A 20,352-nucleotide genomic window follows, 5' to 3' on the forward strand; every position below is an offset into this window, starting at 1 on the left:
CCGTAGCTGTCATGGGATTGAGCGATTAAAGATAAATCATGTTTTTTAAATGGAAACCCACTTTTTTTATTTCACTGGTGAAAAGGTTTTTTAATTCGTTACTTTTTGATTATACATGTTCCTATACCTAAAATAAATCCTTTTTAAATTATTTAAGATTTAGTATTAAAGCCTATCTTTTTTTTTGTTTTTTTATGACTTTAAACGTCACGCGATGTAAAACTATATCTGGCCAAGTCATATTGCTTTTAGCTATCACTAAAATACGAGATATATTTTTATAAATACACTTTATAAAGTCTTACCAGTAGTATTCCTAATAAAAAATGTCTATAACTATGTAGGATTTTTTGGGAGAGTATTTATAATATACGGAATTAAAATAGTTAGTTTTTTAATAGAAGGAAATAAATTGTCTGATGGTTTGACACTTAATGTTAAATTAAGTTATTAAGGAAGCTAGATGATAAAATCAAGAAAAAGTTACGCTTTAAAATTAAATCTTAAATAACTTAAAAACAATTTATTTTAGGTATAGGTTCATGTATAATTATTAAAAAGTAACGAATTCAAAAACATCTCTCGAATGGTTTAAGTCGTATCTGAGCAACAGAAGTCAAATTGTGAGGGTGGATACCACGTTGTCATAAGGTGGATACCACGTTGTCTTCTAGCAAGCCAATAGAATGTGGAGTACCACAAGGCTCAGTACTAGGCCCCATTTTGTTTCTTCTTTTTATTAACGACATTGGTAACATAAACATCAGTGGCAAAATATGTCTTTTTGCCGACGATACTAGCTTCACTTGGAGCAACAAGGACGTCACGGCACTTCATAGGATTATATCAAATGACTTAATCACCATTAAATCTTGGTGCGATTCGAACCTCCTGAGTTTCAACATTTCTAAAACTAAAGCTTTGTCGTATAAAAACTCGCTGCAGCCTTTTGTACTTAACAACACCACCATTGACGTCGTAAAATCTGTAAAATTCTTAGGGCTTGTTGTGGACAATTCTCTGAAATGGGACATGCATATCGAAGCTTTGTCGAAAAAATTGAGCTCTGCCTGTTTTGCATTAAGATCTGTTTCTAAGGAGCTTAACTTGTCAGTGGCTAGAACTGTTTATTATGCACTTTTTGAGTCGCACCTTAGGTATGCCCTTCCATTCTGGGGTACGTGTTGTGCGACTCAATTTGACCGCATTTTCAAACTCCAGAAGAGAGCTGTTCGATATTCACTGGGACTAAACAGCAGAACTCATTGCCAGGACTTTTTTAAAAAATTAAAAATATTAACTCTTCCTTCCTTATTTATATTTGAATGTATGTATCAGCTTCTCAAGAAAGGCCATCTCACACTTATCCACTCAGGAACGCGGAGCAAGATCTTTATCTACCTACCCCACGCTCAGAGTTAGTTAAAAGTTCAATATTATACAACTCGAAAAAAATGCACAATCACCTGCAATTTGAAATCAAATCCATAACATCATTTTCTTCTTTTCGCAAAGCATTGAACTGTTATTTACTAGACAAGGCTTTCTACGCCGTAAATGAATTATATTTTGATAATCGAATTTGATCTTGTAAACACTGGTCTAATGTTTGCTATTGCTATATTTACCAATGACACTGAAATAAATTTATTTAGAGGTCATTGATATTCACTATAAACTAACTAAATATTTTTGAATATTATTATTATTTTTTTTTATTTTTTGACATTGTAAAAATTTATATAAATGTTTATTTTAAACAATAAGACTGACAATATTATTTGTATAATGTTTTGTATTATCTTTTGTTTGTTTGTTTGTGTACATTGTTTGTTTACTTTACCTTTGTCTACAAATTGTAAATTTTTTTGACAATAAAGGCCATCTATTTATTTATTTATTTTTACTAGTGAAATAAAAATAGTGGGTTTTCATTTTTAATCGCTCAATTCCATGACAGCTACGGCCAATATTATGACATTCGAACAATTTAGTTTTTGAAATAGATAGCCACATGTCTCCTTCTTATGCCACAGTGGCTGTCGACTAAATTTGTCGTTTAGGCTATACAGATTTTTTTGACAGGCAGTTTTTTCTCCAAAAATTTTAAATATATTTTTTTTCAAGAACGGTTAATGTTAGGTATACAGATTTTGATATCAAAATTCATAAAATTTTACAGAGAATTTAAGTATGTAATAAAAAATGGGGGTACCCATTTAAAATGAGAAAGTTGCTGTCAACTTCCGGTATTTCAGAAAGTGCCGCCATATTGAAAATATTTTTAATCGATTGATCTCGTTGTAAAACAATAGTGTGCAAAAAATCTCCGATATAGATATTGTAGTTCTCTAGAAACTTCTAATGCACGCTCAGCCTTGGACACCCTGTATATTATCAATAAAACTAAGTCAAATTTTTATCTCCAGCCAATACGGTATCCTTCAAAAAACTGTAAAACGCTTATAAATTTGATCTTGTTCTTCCATCCACCACCCAAATAAAAAACAAACATGCAAAAATCGACTTACGTGGCGTCACGATGCATCCTCTGAACGGATCACCGGTGAAACCCGGACCGCACGTGCACACCGGGTTGTGATTGACGACGGAACACAGCGCGTTTGGACCGCACGTGCCCGGGCACGGGTCGCGACACTTTTGGTTGATACATGCGCGCGCGCTCGGACACTCCGGATTAATAGTGCACTCCGGCCGACAGGAGGGCGGCTGGCCTACGAAACCCTCGACGCACGAACAGGCCGGACTCTCGCCGCGCACTTGGCACACCGCGTTCGCGCCGCACGGGCTCGGTTGACACGGGTTGACAGGTCGTTCCACTGAAAATAAGAAAGTGAGGTTAGTAACAGTTTCAATTTCTATTTGTTTATTGTGTCATAAACTCTTGCATTAACTAATAAAATTATTTTTTTTATTACGTAACATACTAATCAGTATACAGGGTTGTTCACCACATACGACACGGAGTATTGTAGCTAAACGATTAGATTTTTACAAATTGTAAGTTTTGGGTTCGTTGAAGGACTATTAGAGCTAAAATTTAAAAATAATTTTACAAGATACAAAGTGTCCCAAATAAGTGAAAAATATTACAGTTGTATTTTTCTAAATAGAACACTCTGTATATTATTATATTTTTAGATTTTACGATTGAAATAAAGGTAAATTTGATTAAGGTTTATCACATTTAAACCTTACCATTTTTGAATATTTTCAATTTTGTGAAATTGCAGTAAAATATTTGAGGCTTCATTTCTCCAAGGGTATCAAAGTTTGTTATACTAAATATATACTAAAGAATATTTTATTGATCAGTTATTGTGTTGCAATAATAAAAATTATACAACTTTATAGAGAATATCCAAAAATTAATATTAAATAATTACTAGCTTTAAACGGCAATAACTTGATTAATTTAAATAGAACACCCTGTATATTTTACGTGCATCAGATGCACAATTAAATTGTCTATCAAAATGTATGAAATCATTTTTTACTTATCTCTTCAAGTTTTCGTAGAAAATTCATGTTTTTCTAATTTAGGCCTCATTTATCACTATATCAATGGAATATTGATATTTTAGATTTTTTTTTAAAGTAACATATGTACAAAATGTACAGGTGGTAAAGGTAATAATATTACAAGCCCATTTGTTTAAAGGGAAATTAAAACAACTTTTGTTGCACGTCATCAATGACACCATGCGTCGTCTTATGGAGTTTGCTGGTGGTCGTATTATGATGTGAAACCAAAGTTATTTTAATTTCCTTATACAAAAAGTTAACTTATGAAAATTAACGTCTATGTTGTTATAAATAAGCATTCGTCACAAAAATGAAATAAAATTTATAAGGTGCTACTTTTTACCACACTGTCTAATACACATACAAAATTCTTTTTTTTTAGTATTTGGAGCAATTATTATTAATCAACGTAAACAGTCAATTAATGTAGTTTGAATACTGGGATTATATTAATTAGTCCTCTTTAACAAAACATATTTAAATAGTTTTTTTTTTAATTTTTTAATGAAACAAGCGAACTATATCGACAATATTAGTATCTGGTACTTTTTTAAAAATTTGTTACATTTTTAAAAATAATCTAAAATGCCAATATTCCATGGGTATAGTGGTAAATAAGGTCTAAATTATGAGAAAATGCATTTTCTACGAACATTTGAAGAGATAAGCAAAAATTTATTTAATACAATTTGATAGACAATTAAATTGTGCGTCTAATTCACGTAAAATATACAGGGTGTGCCATTTAAATTAATCAAGTTATTGCCGTTTAAAGCTAGTAATTATTTACTATAAATTTTTTGACACTCTGTAGCATAATTTTTATTATTGAAGCACAATATCTGACCAATAAATAATCTTCAGTAAATATTTAGTATTAAAAACTTTGATACCCTTTGAGAAACGAAGCCTTTTTTTTACTGCAATTTCCGAGGCAATTTCACAAAATTGAAAATATTTCAAAAGGTAAGGTTTAAGTGTGATAAACCTTACTCAAATTTACCTTTATTTCAATCGTAGCATCTAAAAATATAATATTACACAGGGTGTTCAAAAAAATACAACTATATAATATTTTTTACTTATTTGGGACACTCTGTATCTTGTAAAATTATTTATAAATTGTATTGATAAATTATATCTATTGAACTTATTTTGATTCAAAAAATACATAGTAACACAGAAGCAGTAATTGTGCAAATAAAAACCAATCTTCATGGGAGACGTTAATATACTGTTTAAAAATATAAAATAAGGTTTGATCAAAGAAAATATTACATCATTTTGATTGGACTAAAAAAAAACACAAATTTGACGGTAATATATAAGAGAAGCCATAAATATATTGCAATAACGTGGAGGTCATTTAGGTAACGAATGAGATCATTCATAATTAATCGCAAAATTTCATTCGCATCATGCAAGATACATCAGTAACCAAGACCAAGTGTGAGACCAGGTTGGAAATTACCTGTTTTATAATTCAATGATAAGTAAGCCTATCTATCAGCCTAACCGCATATATTTGATAATCAATTTATCTAAAAACACTAAATCTAAGGGCAATCGGTGACTGTGAGATTAAACATTTTAGTACCTTTAACTTCTTGTATTATAAAGCATCTAGTAAATGGATCGCCGGTATATCCAGTGGAACAGCTACAGATGGGATTGTGATTTACAACTTGACACTTGGCATTAATTCCGCATGTTCCGGGGCATGGATCGACACATTTCTGGTTTAGACAGGCTTGCGTTAGGGGGCATTCGGCACTAATAACGCATTCTGGACGACATTGTGGAGGGCTTCCAATCATGGCGGGTTGACAAGAGCACACTGAAATGCCGTTATTTACCCTACATATACTGTTTGGACCACAAGGTGATGGCTGGCACGGATTTTCTGGTGGGGAAGCTGTGAAATATATTTTTCGTGTAGTATATTATTATTGTGGATATATTTTCAAAACTTACGAACTCGAGTTACTGGATTGCAACTACTAAACGGATTTCCTTCGTAATTTTCCGGACAGCTACAAATAGGTAGATGGTTGACAACGCTACATATCGCTCTTTGACCGCAAGTACCCGGACAAGGATCCACGCATTTCAAATTAATACAAGCTTTATTAGGAGAGCAGTCTGTGTTTGAGGAACATTCCGGTTTACATCCTACATAAGGATCGCCTTTGTATAAGGCCAAGCAGGTACAAATTCCGTTGTTGCATTGTGCATTTGGTCCACAGGGCGACGGTTGACATGGATCGCCCTTCTTGGGTGGCGGAGGTGGTGGTTCCACTACACATTCAGTAAAAGCGTTTCCGGTAAATCCAGGAAGACAAGAGCAGATGGGAATGTGGTTTTGAACGCGGCATTCGGTGTTAAAACCGCAAGATCCTGGACAGGGATCTCTGCATTTCTCCGAGATACAAGCTTGATGAGACGGACAGTCGGTGTTAACCACGCACTCAGGTCGACAATTTGGTGGAATTCCGATATAGTTAACTTTGCAAGTACAAGATGGCTGTCCTCCAATGTCACGGCACTCGGAGTATAATCCACATGGAGACGGTATGCATGGATTTGACGGAACAACAGGAATAACTGGAGTTTTGACTACTTCGAAACATCTTACGAAAGGATCGCCGCTCAATCCAGATGGACAAATGCATATTGGGTTGTGGTTTATCACTTCGCATCTGGCGTTTATACCGCATGTTCCAGCACAAGGGTTAGCGCATTTGAACTTGTGGCATGCTTTGTTAGAAGGACATTCCGAACTGACTACACACTCAGGTTTGCAAGATGGTGGTTGACCATGGTACTCTGGCAAGCAGGAACAGACAGCTTGGTCATTGACATTCCGGCATTGGCTATTAGGTCCGCACGGTGAGGGCTGACAGGGGTTGATCGGTTCATGAACAGTAGCTGCAAGTTAATATTTGTGTTAACATTATATGCATAATATTTTTGGTATTCTTTTTGAATTTGGTATTCTGAATTAAAAAGCAATTTGATATATGATATTCACAATCAAATGTTTACTTTTTAGGCTTAGCCGTTTTTGTTTAAAGTTGAAAGTATTGTAATTTTGGTTCATTTGACAAGCAAAACATTTTGTATGAAAAAGACCAATCGGCAAATTGTATACCACCTTAATTTTAAGCCACATTATTTTAAAAAAAGTGTCACCATTTGATTTTTTTCACTTTTTTTATTAACTCTCTGTAATGATACAAACTAAAGGTGTAATGCTTTATTATTAGTTAATTCTTTAAAAAAAAAGGAAACATTTTAAATCAAATATACAGGGTGACGCCTCTCATACGACGCAGAGGTTCCATGGAGAACGGTAGTTTATATCGAAATAAAATTTTGGTAGCTTATGCGGGTTAGTTTAGAGATTTTTTTTAAATATAGAGAATTTTACAGGGGTCTAAATCTAAAATACTTACGTTCTCTGGGTAATTCTTGTGGAGAACAAAAAGAAAATGCATTTCCTGTATAGCCTGCGATGCAATTACAGGTGGGCACGTGATTAATAACTGAACATTCTGCATTTTGACCACAAGTTCCTGGACAGGGATCGCTACATTTACTTCTGATGCAAGCTTTGTTCTGGGGACAATCTGAACTAAGTACGCATTCTGGCCTGCAGCCTTCGTAAGGATTTCCTTGGTAATCAGGTAAACATATACATGCTCCCGCGCCATTTCTTTCTTTACATTCTGCATTGGCTCCGCATGGAGATGGTTCACAAGGCTTGATAGGTTCGGATATTACAATACATTGAACAAATGGATTGCCCGTATATCCCGATAAACACGAGCAGGAAACTGTGTGAGATATTACTGAACATTCCGCATTATCTCCGCAAATACCAGGACACGGATCTTTACATTTGTTGTTAACGCAAGCCTGCGTGCTAGGACAGTCTGTGTTGATTATACATTCTGGTCGGCAATTTGGTGGATTTCCGATATAGTTTGGCAGGCAACTACAGTCATACGAGTCTCCTATAGTTCTGCATACGGAATTTGGCCCGCAAGGTGAAGGGTTGCAAGGCTCTTTTCTTGGAACTGGTACTGGTTCTGGAGGAATTTCCTTACAAATTTGGAATGGATCACCGGTTTGTCCTTCCCCACAACTACATATTGGACTATGATTTCGTACTTCACATCGAGCATTCACTCCGCAAGTTCCTGGGCAAGGATCGATGCATTTTTGGTTAATACAAGCTCTATTTTGAACACATTCGGAGCTGACTACGCATTCGGGTCGACATCCTGGAGGGCTACCTTGATAACCTTCTAAGCAGGAACAGACGGCTTGCTCATTAATTTCTCGACATTGACTGTTGGGTCCGCAAGGTGATGGATTGCAAGGGTTTTGTTTTGGTGGCGGCTCTGATACATGACATTTTTGGAACGGATCTCCGGTATATCCATCTGGACAAGAACATGTGGGTATATGATTAATAACATCACATCGAGCATTTTGACCGCAAGTTCCTGGACAGGGGTCTACACATTTATTTCTGATACAAGCTTTATCTCTTGTACATTCAGCACTGAGGACACATTCTGGTCTGCACGCTTCATAAGGATTTCCACTGTATTCAGCCAAGCATGTGCATATACCGTTGTTACAAAGAGCGTTTGTTCCGCAAGGCGAAGGGTTGCATGGATCAAGAGGTCTAGGTTGTTCTGTAGTCGAGGGCGGTAACAAATAACAATTTGTGAATGGATCGCCGGTGTATCCATCCGAGCACGAGCATATAGGGATATGATTTAATACACTACATCTAGCATTAGAACCACATGATCCTGGGCACGGGTCTTTACATTTCTGATTGATGCATGCTAAAGCGCTCGAGCATTCTGAGCTAAGTACGCACTCAGGTCGGCAGTTTGGTGGAGCACCAATATAATTCGGCAAGCAAGAACAAGACGCTCCTCCGTCAACTACTCTGCATTCTGAGTTAGGACCACAAGGATTTGAATAACAGGGATTGGGTCTTTCGGTCGATGGAGGCTCAGCGACCACTGCCTGAATAGAACATCTTTTGAACGGATCTCCTGTGTACCCGGGTGGGCAGGCGCAGATCGGATTATGATTTCTCGTAGTACATTGAGCACCCAAACCACAGGTGTTAGGGCAAGGATCACCACACTTTTGGTTGATACAGGCTTTGTCTAATTGACATTCTGAGTTTACTACACATTCAGGTCTACAGTTTGGAGGCGAACCAATATATAATGGTAAGCATGAACATACAGCTTGACTGTTTACTTCCCTACATTGGCTGTTTGGTCCACAAGGTGATGGCTGGCATGGGTTTATAGGCGGCGGGGGTTCCGTTGGTATAATTCTGCATTGGAAGAATGGGTCACCGGTATATCCTGCAGGACATATACAGTTAGGTACGTGGTTATTTACGTGGCACTCTGCTAAAGTTCCACAGGTACCAGGACAGGGGTCGATGCATTTATATGATACACAGGCCAACTTAGTTGCACAATCGCTGTTAACTTCACATTCTCTGCGACATCCCCTGGTATTATCGTACGGGTCACCTTCGTAACCTGGCGCGCAGTAGCAAGCTCCGGCGCCATTCTTTTCTCTGCACTCGGCATTAGGTCCACATGGAGATGGCGAACAAGGTGTGGCGGGTCTTTCAGTTACTGTAAATAAGAATAATTATAAATTTTTAGTTTCTGATTGAAATGTGGTAGTGTCTTACAAGGTGGAAGTGGCAAACTACAAGAACTAAATGGATCCCCGGTATATCCAGGGAAGCAAGAACATACAGCTTTGTGATTTACAACTGTACATTGCGCATTAATACCGCACAGTCCCGGACAAGGGTCTTTACATTTCTCATTTTTGCACGATAAATGATTGGCGCATTCAGAATCACTTAGGCATTCGGGACGGCAATTTGGTGGTCGTCCGATAAAGTTTTGTAAGCAAGAACATGCAGGCTGATCGGCAACGACTCTACATTGTGAGTTAGGCCCACAAGGTGAAGGTAAGCATGGGTTTTCAGGAGTTCTAGGTGGTGGAGGTACTAAAATACAGAGAAATCTAGAATAAAGTAAAAAGAAACGAAGTATAGAGAGACATACATTCAATTTTAGAGCACTTAGTAAAAGGATCTCCTGTGTATCCAGAATCGCAACTACAAATTGGATTGTGGTTGACGACTCTACATTGAGCATTTATTCCGCATGTTCCTGGGCAAGGATCTACACATTTCTGAGATACACAGGCTTTATCTTGGGAACATTCAGAGCTAACTACGCATTCTGGGCGACACATGGGTGGTGCGCCGACGTATCCAATGTTACAAGAGCACACGGCTATGCCGTTTACTTCTTTACATGTACTATATGGCCCACAAGGTGAGGGTTGGCATGGGTTCGATGGCTCTTCTATAACTAAATAATTATAACATAGTAAGATATTTATCTAACACAAGGGTTAATTTAACGTTAGTATACTATTTTATTTTGGATTCTTACTCGCTTGTATCAGGTTGCAAGCACGGGTGGGATCTCCAGTATATCCCGGTATGCAAATACATGATGGTGTATGATTTATCACGTTGCATTCCGAGTTCAGTCCACAAGTACCAGGACAAGGATCAATGCATTTATTATTTACACAGGCTCTACTACGATCACAATCAGAATTGGTTACACATTCTGGTCTACATCCTGTGTAAGGATCTCCAAAGTATTCCGGTAAACAAGAACAAGATCCGGCATTATTTCTTTCTTTACATATAGCATTCGCCCCACAAGGCGATGGATTACATGGATTTTGAGGTTTTTCTGTAACAGGGGGAGCTAAAAGCAGATTATTATATCAAGTTTTGTATGTAATTGAAGGGACTATCTAATAAAAATTTATAGTAATAAAGTAATAGCTCTTACGGGGTATAACAGAGCATCCATTGAAAGGATCACCAGTGTATCCTGAAATACATTGACAGACCGGCCTATGCTTTAATGTTATACATGTAGTAAATACACCGCATGAACCTGGACAAGGATCTACACATTTTTCGTTTTGGCATGCAAGATTTCCTGGGCACTCAGAGTTTATTGTACATTCTGGTCTGCAGTTTGGCGCCCGACCAATATAGTTTGGTAGACAAGAACAAGCGGCTTGTGTTCCTATAACCCTACATTGAGAATTAAGTCCACAAGGAGAAGGAACACAAGGATTTCCTGTTGGTTCAACAACAGGTTGTTCTAAAAATAAAAACAGAATGCATAAGGACGGTTTGAATTTGAATATAGACTAGAAACTTACTCTCTTGTAAGACACATCTGACAAATGCGTCTCCTACGTAATTTTCGGGACAACTACATATAGGATTATGAGAAACTACTTGGCAACGAGCATTTATTCCACAGGATCCAGGGCAAGGATCTTTACATTTTTGATTGATACATGCTTTATTTTGCGCACATTCTGAACTAACCATACATTCTGGTCTACATGAAGGTGGTGAACCGATATATTCTGGTAGACATGAACAAACAGCATGATTATCAATTTCTTTACAAATACTATTAGGGCCACAGGGTGAAGGCACACAAGGGTTTCCTCTGGGTTGTTCTTCTACTACTGAAGATAAAATGTATTATAATGTTTTAAAATTTTCTTAATCTACGAAGGTAATCTGAAAAGTTGCTGATCCCGCCGTGTATACGGGAACATTCATGTAGTAAAATCGATGCTTAGTTTTTGTTTGATAGTCGCTTGGACGAGTCCATATAATGGTTATAGTGAAAATGGAGAAAATCGAGTTGTTTTTGAAACATAATTTACCTACGTAATCAAGCACGAGTTAGATACCGTGTAAGAGACTATTTAAAATCATTTGCCAGCATGAAGTTAGAGTGTTGAAATTAAATATGGTCAGGACGTCCAATGACCAACTAATTGCAAACCTTTTATCAAAAAATTGAAAGATGCGTACAATTTATCTTAGATAGGAACTATCGAAAACAGGAAATAGCCATTTTATTGGATAGTCAAGCAGCACTAAAAGCGATCAACTCAGTAACCATCAATTCGAAGTTGGGCAAATAATGCCTAGAGAAGCTGAATAAATTAGGCAAAGAAAGTAAAGTTCTCCTACTCTGGGTGCCCGCTCACTAAAGGATAAAAGGCAATGAAAAAGCAAACGATCTAGCTAGAAAAGGAGCGAACACTCCACTAACTAGCCCAGAACCGTTCTGCTTTCCAAGTGGAAACCAACTTAAAACGGAACTCAAGAACTTGGAAGATTCCATCGACTAGACACTCGAAAAATTCTCTCAGAACTTACGACCGAGAAAAATCAAAGATTTTCCTTGATTTAAGTAAGAACAATCTTCGGATTGTCACGGTTTAACAGGACACTATCTTCTTAACGAACACCTCAATAAATTGAAGTTAAGAAACAACAGCGAATGCAGATTTTGTGGGGAAAATGGGGAAACACCAGAACATCTCATCACTGAGTGCGCCGAGAAGACAACCATTCGTACCATAAACTTTGGCTGATGTCGGAGATGGAGAGCTGGCTCTCTGAAGTCGTCTCAGTTTTTGTCAAAGCCCTGAGACTATATGATGAGTTATAATTCGTTCTAACTCAAAAAGGGGGGACACCCAATAGTTCTGTAAGGTCGCAGTGATTAACTTCCCACACATTTTGCATTCTACATTCTAGGATGACTTCACACCTATATCGATTACATTAGCAAAATAAATTGCAGAAGGCCTAAATCGCAGAACCGTACATGAAGAGAATTTTATTCCATAAGAAAACCATCTCACCCCTCAGGCCAAGACAAAATTGGTCCAGTTACAGTGTCTGCTGCTAGAAACTATTTGCATTAACTTGATTTAGCTGTGACCAATTCAATTTTATTCACAAAACAGTTTTTACGCACGAAGAACGATTATTTTCGGCTAACGAGGAGATCATCCTTGTCAACATCAGCTTTACTGTCAAGCACGCCAATTTGGACAGGTTGATGAGTTGAGAGAGCATCTTGATCGAAACGTGTGGTATCTCAAACATATTACGTAGAAGAATAAAAATAAATTTTGAAAAAATATTTTGTATAATAGTGAGATCGTATAATTTTGTATAATCGTGAGCTTTTCAGATCACCCTCGTACTGTGTTAAGGCTCGAATTAATCTTACTAGGTGGTATAATTCTACAAGAATCCAAGGGATTTCCGGTGTATCCAGGTAGACATGAACAAGACGGTGCGTGGTTGGCAACTGTACATTCTGCATTCAAACCGCAAGTGCCTGGACATGGATCTTTACATTTGTTATTTACGCAGGCCTTATCTCTAGCACAATCGGAATTAGTAACACATTCCGGTCTACAACCGGTATAAGGGTCTCCAAAGTAATCGGGAATGCACACGCATGATCCCGCATTATTTTTCTCTCTACATTCCGCATTGGCACCGCACGGAGAAGGATTACAAGGATTTTGAACTTCTGCAACTACCGGAGCTAAAATATTAATTAGGTATCTTTAAGTTATGCTGTAACTAACAAAAAAGAAGGCTATTACTTATTATAAGGACACATCCTGAAAAAGGATCGCCCGTGAATCCAGTTCTGCAACTACAAGTTGGACGATGCGAGATTACTACGCATTCGGCATTGGATCCGCAGGAACCTGGACACGGATCCACGCATTTTTCTCTTTGACATGCTAGATTTGCTGGACAGTCGGCATTTATGGTACATTCTGGCCGACAGTTTGGAGGTCGGCCGATAAAGTTTTGAATACAAGAACACGCCGGGGTGTTTCCAACAACGCGACATTGAGAATTTGGACCGCATGGAGACGGTACGCAAGGGTTTGCTGGAGGAAGCGGTTCGGGTTTTCCTAAAGAAATTAGTGAGTTGTAGTGAAATGTTTCCCGATTAAGATTCGGCACTAAGCGCAAAACATTCCCCTTTAGAACTTTTTCTTTAATGGCCATAAACGGGATACAAAAAAACGCAACGGAGAAATTTTTGGTCAAATTTAAAGTGTTATATTTTTTTTATTTTTAGCCCTATTTTCATGAATTTTTGGAAAACTGTATATAATTATACCAACTTTAGTTCGTAAACTAAGTTTTTTATAAACTTTAGTATTTGGCATATTATACAGGGTTAATCGAGGTGTTGTTTTTTTACCCCAACTTTAAAACACCCTGTGCAATAATTTCGTTTGTATATTTTCCTAAAATATAATTTTATGGTCAGAACCGTGACTCCTGAGCCTTTTGTTTTTTTGATTCATGTCAATACATGCTTTGGTTAATTTTGAAGAGCGAAATGAACTGACTGCGATCAATTTGCATTTTTTTCAGTTATCCTTACTTTGAATGTAATTTTTTAATACGACGAGACGGTATTGTCGAAACGTCATATTACGCTGCATTGAATACTCTATACTAAATTAAAAAAAAAAACGTTGAAAACTAATGATACGGTCCTGGTTTTAATAAATATTACTAACGATTAACGATAACAGAACTAACGATATTAAAGAAAACATCTGTAATACTCAAGTATACAAACAGAAAAAAATGTAAAAAATACCCTATTACTTTGTGTTGCCTCCCTTGGCTGCTTTAACTGCCTGTATTCATTCGTTTATACTGTCATTGAGGCTGCATAATATATCATATTGCGTTATTCTTTCCTATTCTTCTTTAAGAACCAAGCGAAGTTCATTTAATGAAGCTGGTACCGCTTCGCGACCTTTAACCGTCCTGCCAAGTATTTCCCAAACGTCGAACATGATGGGCAGCTCATAGTAGTATATAGTTCGCAATAATCACTAAAGCCTTGTCATATTGAAAAATAACTTCAAAAAGAAATGATAATTGAAAAAATTGCAAATTGTTGGTGGCAATTTATATTTACTTTCATTTCTTAACATGACGGATGAAGTTCTAAAGGGGGATGTTTTGTTGCACTTACTTTCTTCTTGATTGCATTTAATAAACGGATCACCGGTAAAACCGACAGAACAGCTACATATCGGGTTGTGATTGACAGTTTGACATCTGGCATTGATACCGCAGGTTCCCGGGCAAGGATCTGTGCATCTGGTATTGATACACGCCTTATCGAGCGAGCATTCTGAACTAGTCATACATTCGGGTCGACACATAGGGGGTGATCCGATATAGTTTTCTTGACAAGAGCACACTGCATGTCGGTTAGTGACTCTACAAATGCTATAAGGACCGCATGGCGATGGTTGGCATGGTTCCGGTTCTTCTTCTATTACTTAAATGATTAAATCAGGATCGTTATTGTTCGGAATATGCAATTAAATATGAAAAACTATAAAGTCGGTTTTAATTATTTATACTTTTTAGAGAAATCAATTATAAAAATACACCAAAAATTTGAATTAAAAATAATGATAGAGATCAAAATTTTGTTGGAATATATATCATTAAAGTTCATAATATATCATTTAGGTTGAAAAAAAATATCTTTCACTGAAAATTTTAATTAAAGAAATTCTGAATTACAACTTAGATTTTTTTAGAATACAATTTACAGGATTATTCACCAAATACGATAATACGTAGCTAAACGATTAGATTTTTACAAATTGTAAGTTTTTTGTTTGTTGAATGACTATTAGAGCTACAATTTAAAACTATTTTTACAAGATACAGAATGCTCCAAATAAAAAATCTACGATTGAAATAAAGGTAAATTTGATTAAGGTTTATCATACTTAAACCTTACCGTTTTTGAAATATATTCAATTTTGTGAAATTGTAGTCAAAATTTTAAAGCTTCATTTCTCCAAGGGTAGGAAAGTTTTTTAAGCTAAATATTTACTGAAGTTTATTTATTGATCAGACATTGTGTTGCATTAATAAAAATAATACTACCTTATACACAGTGTCTAAAAATGTATATTAAATAATTACTAGCTTTAAACGGAAATAACTTGTTAAATATACAGGGTGTTCCACCCTGTATATTTTACGAGAATCAGATGCACAATTTAAGTGCCTATCAAAATTGTATCACGCCATTTTTTACCTATCTCTTCAAGTTTTCATAGAAATTTAAAAAAAAAGCATTTTCTTATAATTTAGACCTCATTCATCAATATACCAATGGAATATTGACATTTTAGGTTTTTTAAAGCAACAAATGTACAAAATGTACATGTACTAAAAACGAAAATATTGCAAGCCCGTTCCTTTATAAAAAGAAAACTATTTAAATCTTTGTAAAAATGTATACTAATTATTAAATAATGTACCATCATTATTGTCGCCCAAAAATTTGTTAATTACATACTTAATTGTTGTAGTTAATAAATTATTCTAAATAAATGTGGATTTGAATCAGAAATCAATATAATAATAAGTTATGAAAATGACCGTCTCTGTTATTTTAAATAAGCATTCGTGAACAAATGAAATAAAATTTCTAAGGTGGTACTTTTTACCCCACTATCTAAAACACATACAAAATTCAGTTTTTTAATCTTTAGAGCAATTATTCAACACAGTCAATTAATGTACCTACTGAGTTTGAATACTGAGATCATATTAATTGGTCCTCTTTAACAAATATTTAAATTTTTAATAAAATACGCGAATTATATCGACAATATTAGCATAGCGACAATTTGTTACATCTTTAAAAATAATCTAAAATGTCAATATTTCATGGGTATATTGATAAATCAGGTCTAAATAATAAAAAATGCATTTTCTACGAAAATCTGAAGAGATAAGTAAAGAATGGCATAATACAATTTGACAGACAATTAAATTTTGCATCTGATTCTCGTAAAACATAAAAATTATTCCATTTAAATTAAAGAAGTTATTGCCGTTGAAACCTAGTAATTAGTTAAAATAACTTTTTAGGCACTCTGTATAAGGTAGTTATAATTTTTATTATTGCAACAAAAAATCTAATAAATAGAAAAACTTCAGTACAATACTTGTTTTTAAAAACTTAAATACGTCTAGAGAAATGAAGTATTAAAATTGTTAATTCATTTTGACAAAATCTAAATATTTCAAAAACGGTAAGATTAAAATGCGACAAACCATAATCAAATTTAACTTTATGTTAATCGTAGAAACTAAAAATATAATAATATACAGGGTGTTCCACTTAAAAAAATACAACTTTGATATTTTTTATTTATTTTGGACACTGTTTATTTTATTTATTTTGGACACGGATTTATTTTTATTCTGTATCTTTTAAAAATATTTTTAAATCGTAGCTCTAATAGTCCTTCAACGAACCCAAAACTTACAATTTGTAACAATCTAATCGTTTAGCTACAATACTTCGTGTTGTATGTGGTGAATAACACTGTATTGTGATTGTTTTTGTTACTTCTTTAAGTCTACGCAACTTTAATATATCCACTTGTCAATAGGCCCACTACCATTTATTATTCTATTAAAATAGTTCTAATCTCATTCTAGCTAACAAAAATATTGATATATTAAATCAGTAATTTAATAACTAAGAGAGAGGGAGCTTAGTGCTGCTAAATCAATCAACTGGCTTTTTCCACCAAATTTGAAACATTGTTAGATATTCGAAACATTGTTATAAGTTACTTTAAACCGACTTTATAGATACTATTTTTCAAACTTACTTGGTTGAACGATAATATGACAAGAGACAGACGGGTTTCCAGTATATCCACTCAGACAAGAACAAGACGGAACATGATTAGATACACGACATTCGGCATTAATTCCACATATTCCAGGACAAGGATCTTTACACTTATTATTGAAACATGCCTTATCTCTCGAGCAATCGGAATTTGTTACACATTCAGGTTTGCAAGCGGTGTACGGATCGCCAAAATACTCGGGTAAACAAGAGCACGAACCTGCCCCATTTCGTTCCTTGCAGATAGCGTTTGCCCCACAAGGAGATGGATTGCAAGGTTGTGGTATTTCAACAGGAGCTACGATAGGTATAGGAGAACACCCGCTAAATGGATCACCGGTAAAACCTGCTTGGCACTGACAAATGGGCGAGTGTCTGGTAACGATGCAAAGAGCATTGAATCCACAAGTGCCTGGGCAAGGATCTTTACACCTTTCGTTAATGCAAGCTAAATTTCCTGGACATTCCTGATTGATTGTGCATTCCGGTCGACAGTTTGGTGCGCGGCCAATATAATTTGGTAAACACGAGCATACAGCTTGTGTTCCTACCACTCTACAGTTCGAATTTGTGCCACAAGGTGTTGGAATACACGGATTACCGGTAGGCTCTTCAATTATTGGACGCTCTAAAAGAATATCACAAAGAAAATTTTAATATTACAAATAGGATAATAAATCTTACTGATTTCCTCTATACACCGAATGAACGGATCTCCTGTAAATCCTGACGGACAGGTACATATGGGATTGTGATTTATAACTGTACATTTAGCGTTAAGTCCGCAGGAACCAGGGCAAGGATCTTTACATTTCTGGTTTATACATGTTTTGTCTTGCGAACATTCTGAACTGACTACACATTCCGGTTTGCACATCGGTGGAGCCCCAATATAGTTTGGCAAGCAAGAACATACAGCGTTATTATTTATTTCCCTGCACTGACTATAAGGTCCACAAGGAGATGGTACACATGGGTTTATTGGTTCTCTTGGTTGTTCAATTATTGCTAAGGTAAACACCAATTATAATGTAAACTATATAACTACACTCCCGAGCGTGAAAAACGGACACATTAAAATTTTGATGTATTTTAAAGTTTTTGTATTGTTTTCTAGTGGACCGATTTTGAAGATTCTTTAAGCAATTTGTAGCTAGAATATTTGACTTTTTAGTACCTCTTTTTTTAGCACCTCGAGTGAACACAAAATGTTATTTTGGTGAAAGTTTGGAACACTCTGTGCAATATATTAAAAAAGCAGGGAGCCTGAAAATGATTTTATCATCTAGGTGCATCTTTTCTCTATAGTTTATTTTTTTGGAGATATTCGCTTTTGCAGAAGGCACTAATAATTTTCGTAATTTTTACATTAAAACTGTTCCTTTGCTTTTAGTCCCAGTCAGCAAAAACTTTCAGTGTGAAATAGTGTTTATGATTTATGTAATGTCACTGTTGGCTGACTCTAGCAGAGATGGTTTTTAGTCCAGAAGTTGTATCAGCTATAGTTGCTTTAATAATTGAAGATGATAGAGATCAAAATTATGTCGCTAACAGATTTGGTTGTGCACGAAGTACAGTGCAGTGGCTTCTTCGAGACAAGTCCATGTGCTAGACGTCCAGGAACCTTCGTATGGGAACTTCGAATCGAGACGATCGACTTATTATAAGTTTATCGCTAAGAAACCGCCGTTTGCCAGCTTTTCAAATTTATAATGAATTGCATCTAAGGAATGTACAGGGTGGGTGAAATTGGATGCTTTTAAAGGGAAACACCCTTTTCTATAGGAGATAGACGAAAACTAAATCGGTGTCTGGAGCTCAAATTTGATCAAAAACATGATGGTGAAAACCGCACATCGATATCTATTACTGTTTCGGAGTTACGGGGTGTTTTTCAAAAATGTGCATTTTTAAAAAATTGCTGTAACTTTTTTGCTATGGAAAATTTTGTATTTCTATGAAAACATTTCCAAAGCACCTTTTCACGTAGAATTTAATGGTTTAAATATATTTTTTTTAAATTAATAATTTAACAGTTATCAATAGAAAAATTGATATTTTATTTGGGACACCCTGTTAATTTTTAATTAATTGAAAGGGACTTAAAATTACCTTTCCAAAAATATAGCACACTTAATATTTTGTTATAATCTCCTTCGAAATACAGCATTTTTAAAGGTTTGCCACTTTTAACTAGTAGGCTTTGTACCCCTTATTGATGATCTAATGGCCCCTAATGGAACTCGAAAACATATTTTTCCAGCAAGACGAGGCACCACCTCAGAACGAAGAAGTTATCAGCAAATTTTTGCAGTTAATTTCGGGAATAATTGAATAGCCTAACCAAGATCCCAGTCGTTGGCCGTTGAGGCTGCCGGACTTAGTGCTTATGAATCTAATAATATGAATATCTTTTGCGGAAGAATAAAGGTTCTTATTTTTAAATTGCCCCTATAATCTAGACAAGAATAAGAAGTGCGAGTGCGAATTATGCGAGGGTATCTTTCACTCCTACTGAGTTAATGAATACCGAGAGAAATGTTCAAAAACGGCTCCGTCTGTCAATAACAAAAGTCGATATATCGAACAATTGTAGCAAAATTTCATGTGTTGGTTTGCTATTTATTTTTATTATTATTAGATAATAGTTTAAATGTGTTGATGTTGATAAATATAGTTTAATTTGTTATAAAATTCTGCATCTCTCATTGCAAATATTATTTTCGTTTTAATTGCTGCTCACAGCTAGATTTTTTTGCATTACAGCCGGCGTCGTTCAAAGCCTACTTATTCAAAGTGGGCGAATTTTTATAAACTCTATATCTCGAAGAGGAATTGAGCAAAATATCAAGTGTGCTATATTTTTAGAAACAGGGTCCCATATAAAAATCAATTTTTCTGTTGATAACTCTTAAATTATTAATTTAAAAAACTTATACTTAAACCATTAAATTTTACGTAAAAAGGTGCTTTGGAAATGTTTTCATAAAAATACAAAATTTTCTACAGCAAAAAAGTTACAGCGATTTGTTAAAAATGCACATTTTTGAATAACACCCCGTAATTCCGAAACGGTAACAGATATCAATGTGCGGTT

General features: G+C 35.4%; 1 protein-coding gene across 1 annotated transcript in view; it reads right to left on the bottom strand.

The window, feature by feature from the left end:
* The window catches only part of LOC115891946, a gene marked incomplete at its 3' end in the record, with an annotated part of 189,922 nt that overhangs the window by 42,725 nt on the left and 126,845 nt on the right, over positions 1-20,352 (bottom strand). Inside the window, 14 exon segments of the mRNA XM_030912557.1 lie at positions 2,532-2,840; positions 5,144-5,461; positions 5,521-6,474; positions 7,002-9,230; positions 9,290-9,616; positions 9,675-9,986; positions 10,071-10,397; positions 10,485-10,805; positions 10,867-11,181; positions 12,756-13,079; positions 13,141-13,461; positions 14,550-14,861; positions 17,233-17,883; positions 17,940-18,263. Coding sequence (XP_030768417.1) covers positions 2,532-2,840; positions 5,144-5,461; positions 5,521-6,474; positions 7,002-9,230; positions 9,290-9,616; positions 9,675-9,986; positions 10,071-10,397; positions 10,485-10,805; positions 10,867-11,181; positions 12,756-13,079; positions 13,141-13,461; positions 14,550-14,861; positions 17,233-17,883; positions 17,940-18,263 — 7,344 coding nt within the window.

Source organism: Sitophilus oryzae, unplaced genomic scaffold (assembly GCF_002938485.1).
Source record: "Sitophilus oryzae breed Bouriz unplaced genomic scaffold, Soryzae_2.0 scaffold_1207_pilon_pilon, whole genome shotgun sequence".
Classification (NCBI taxonomy): domain Eukaryota; kingdom Metazoa; phylum Arthropoda; class Insecta; order Coleoptera; family Curculionidae; genus Sitophilus; species Sitophilus oryzae.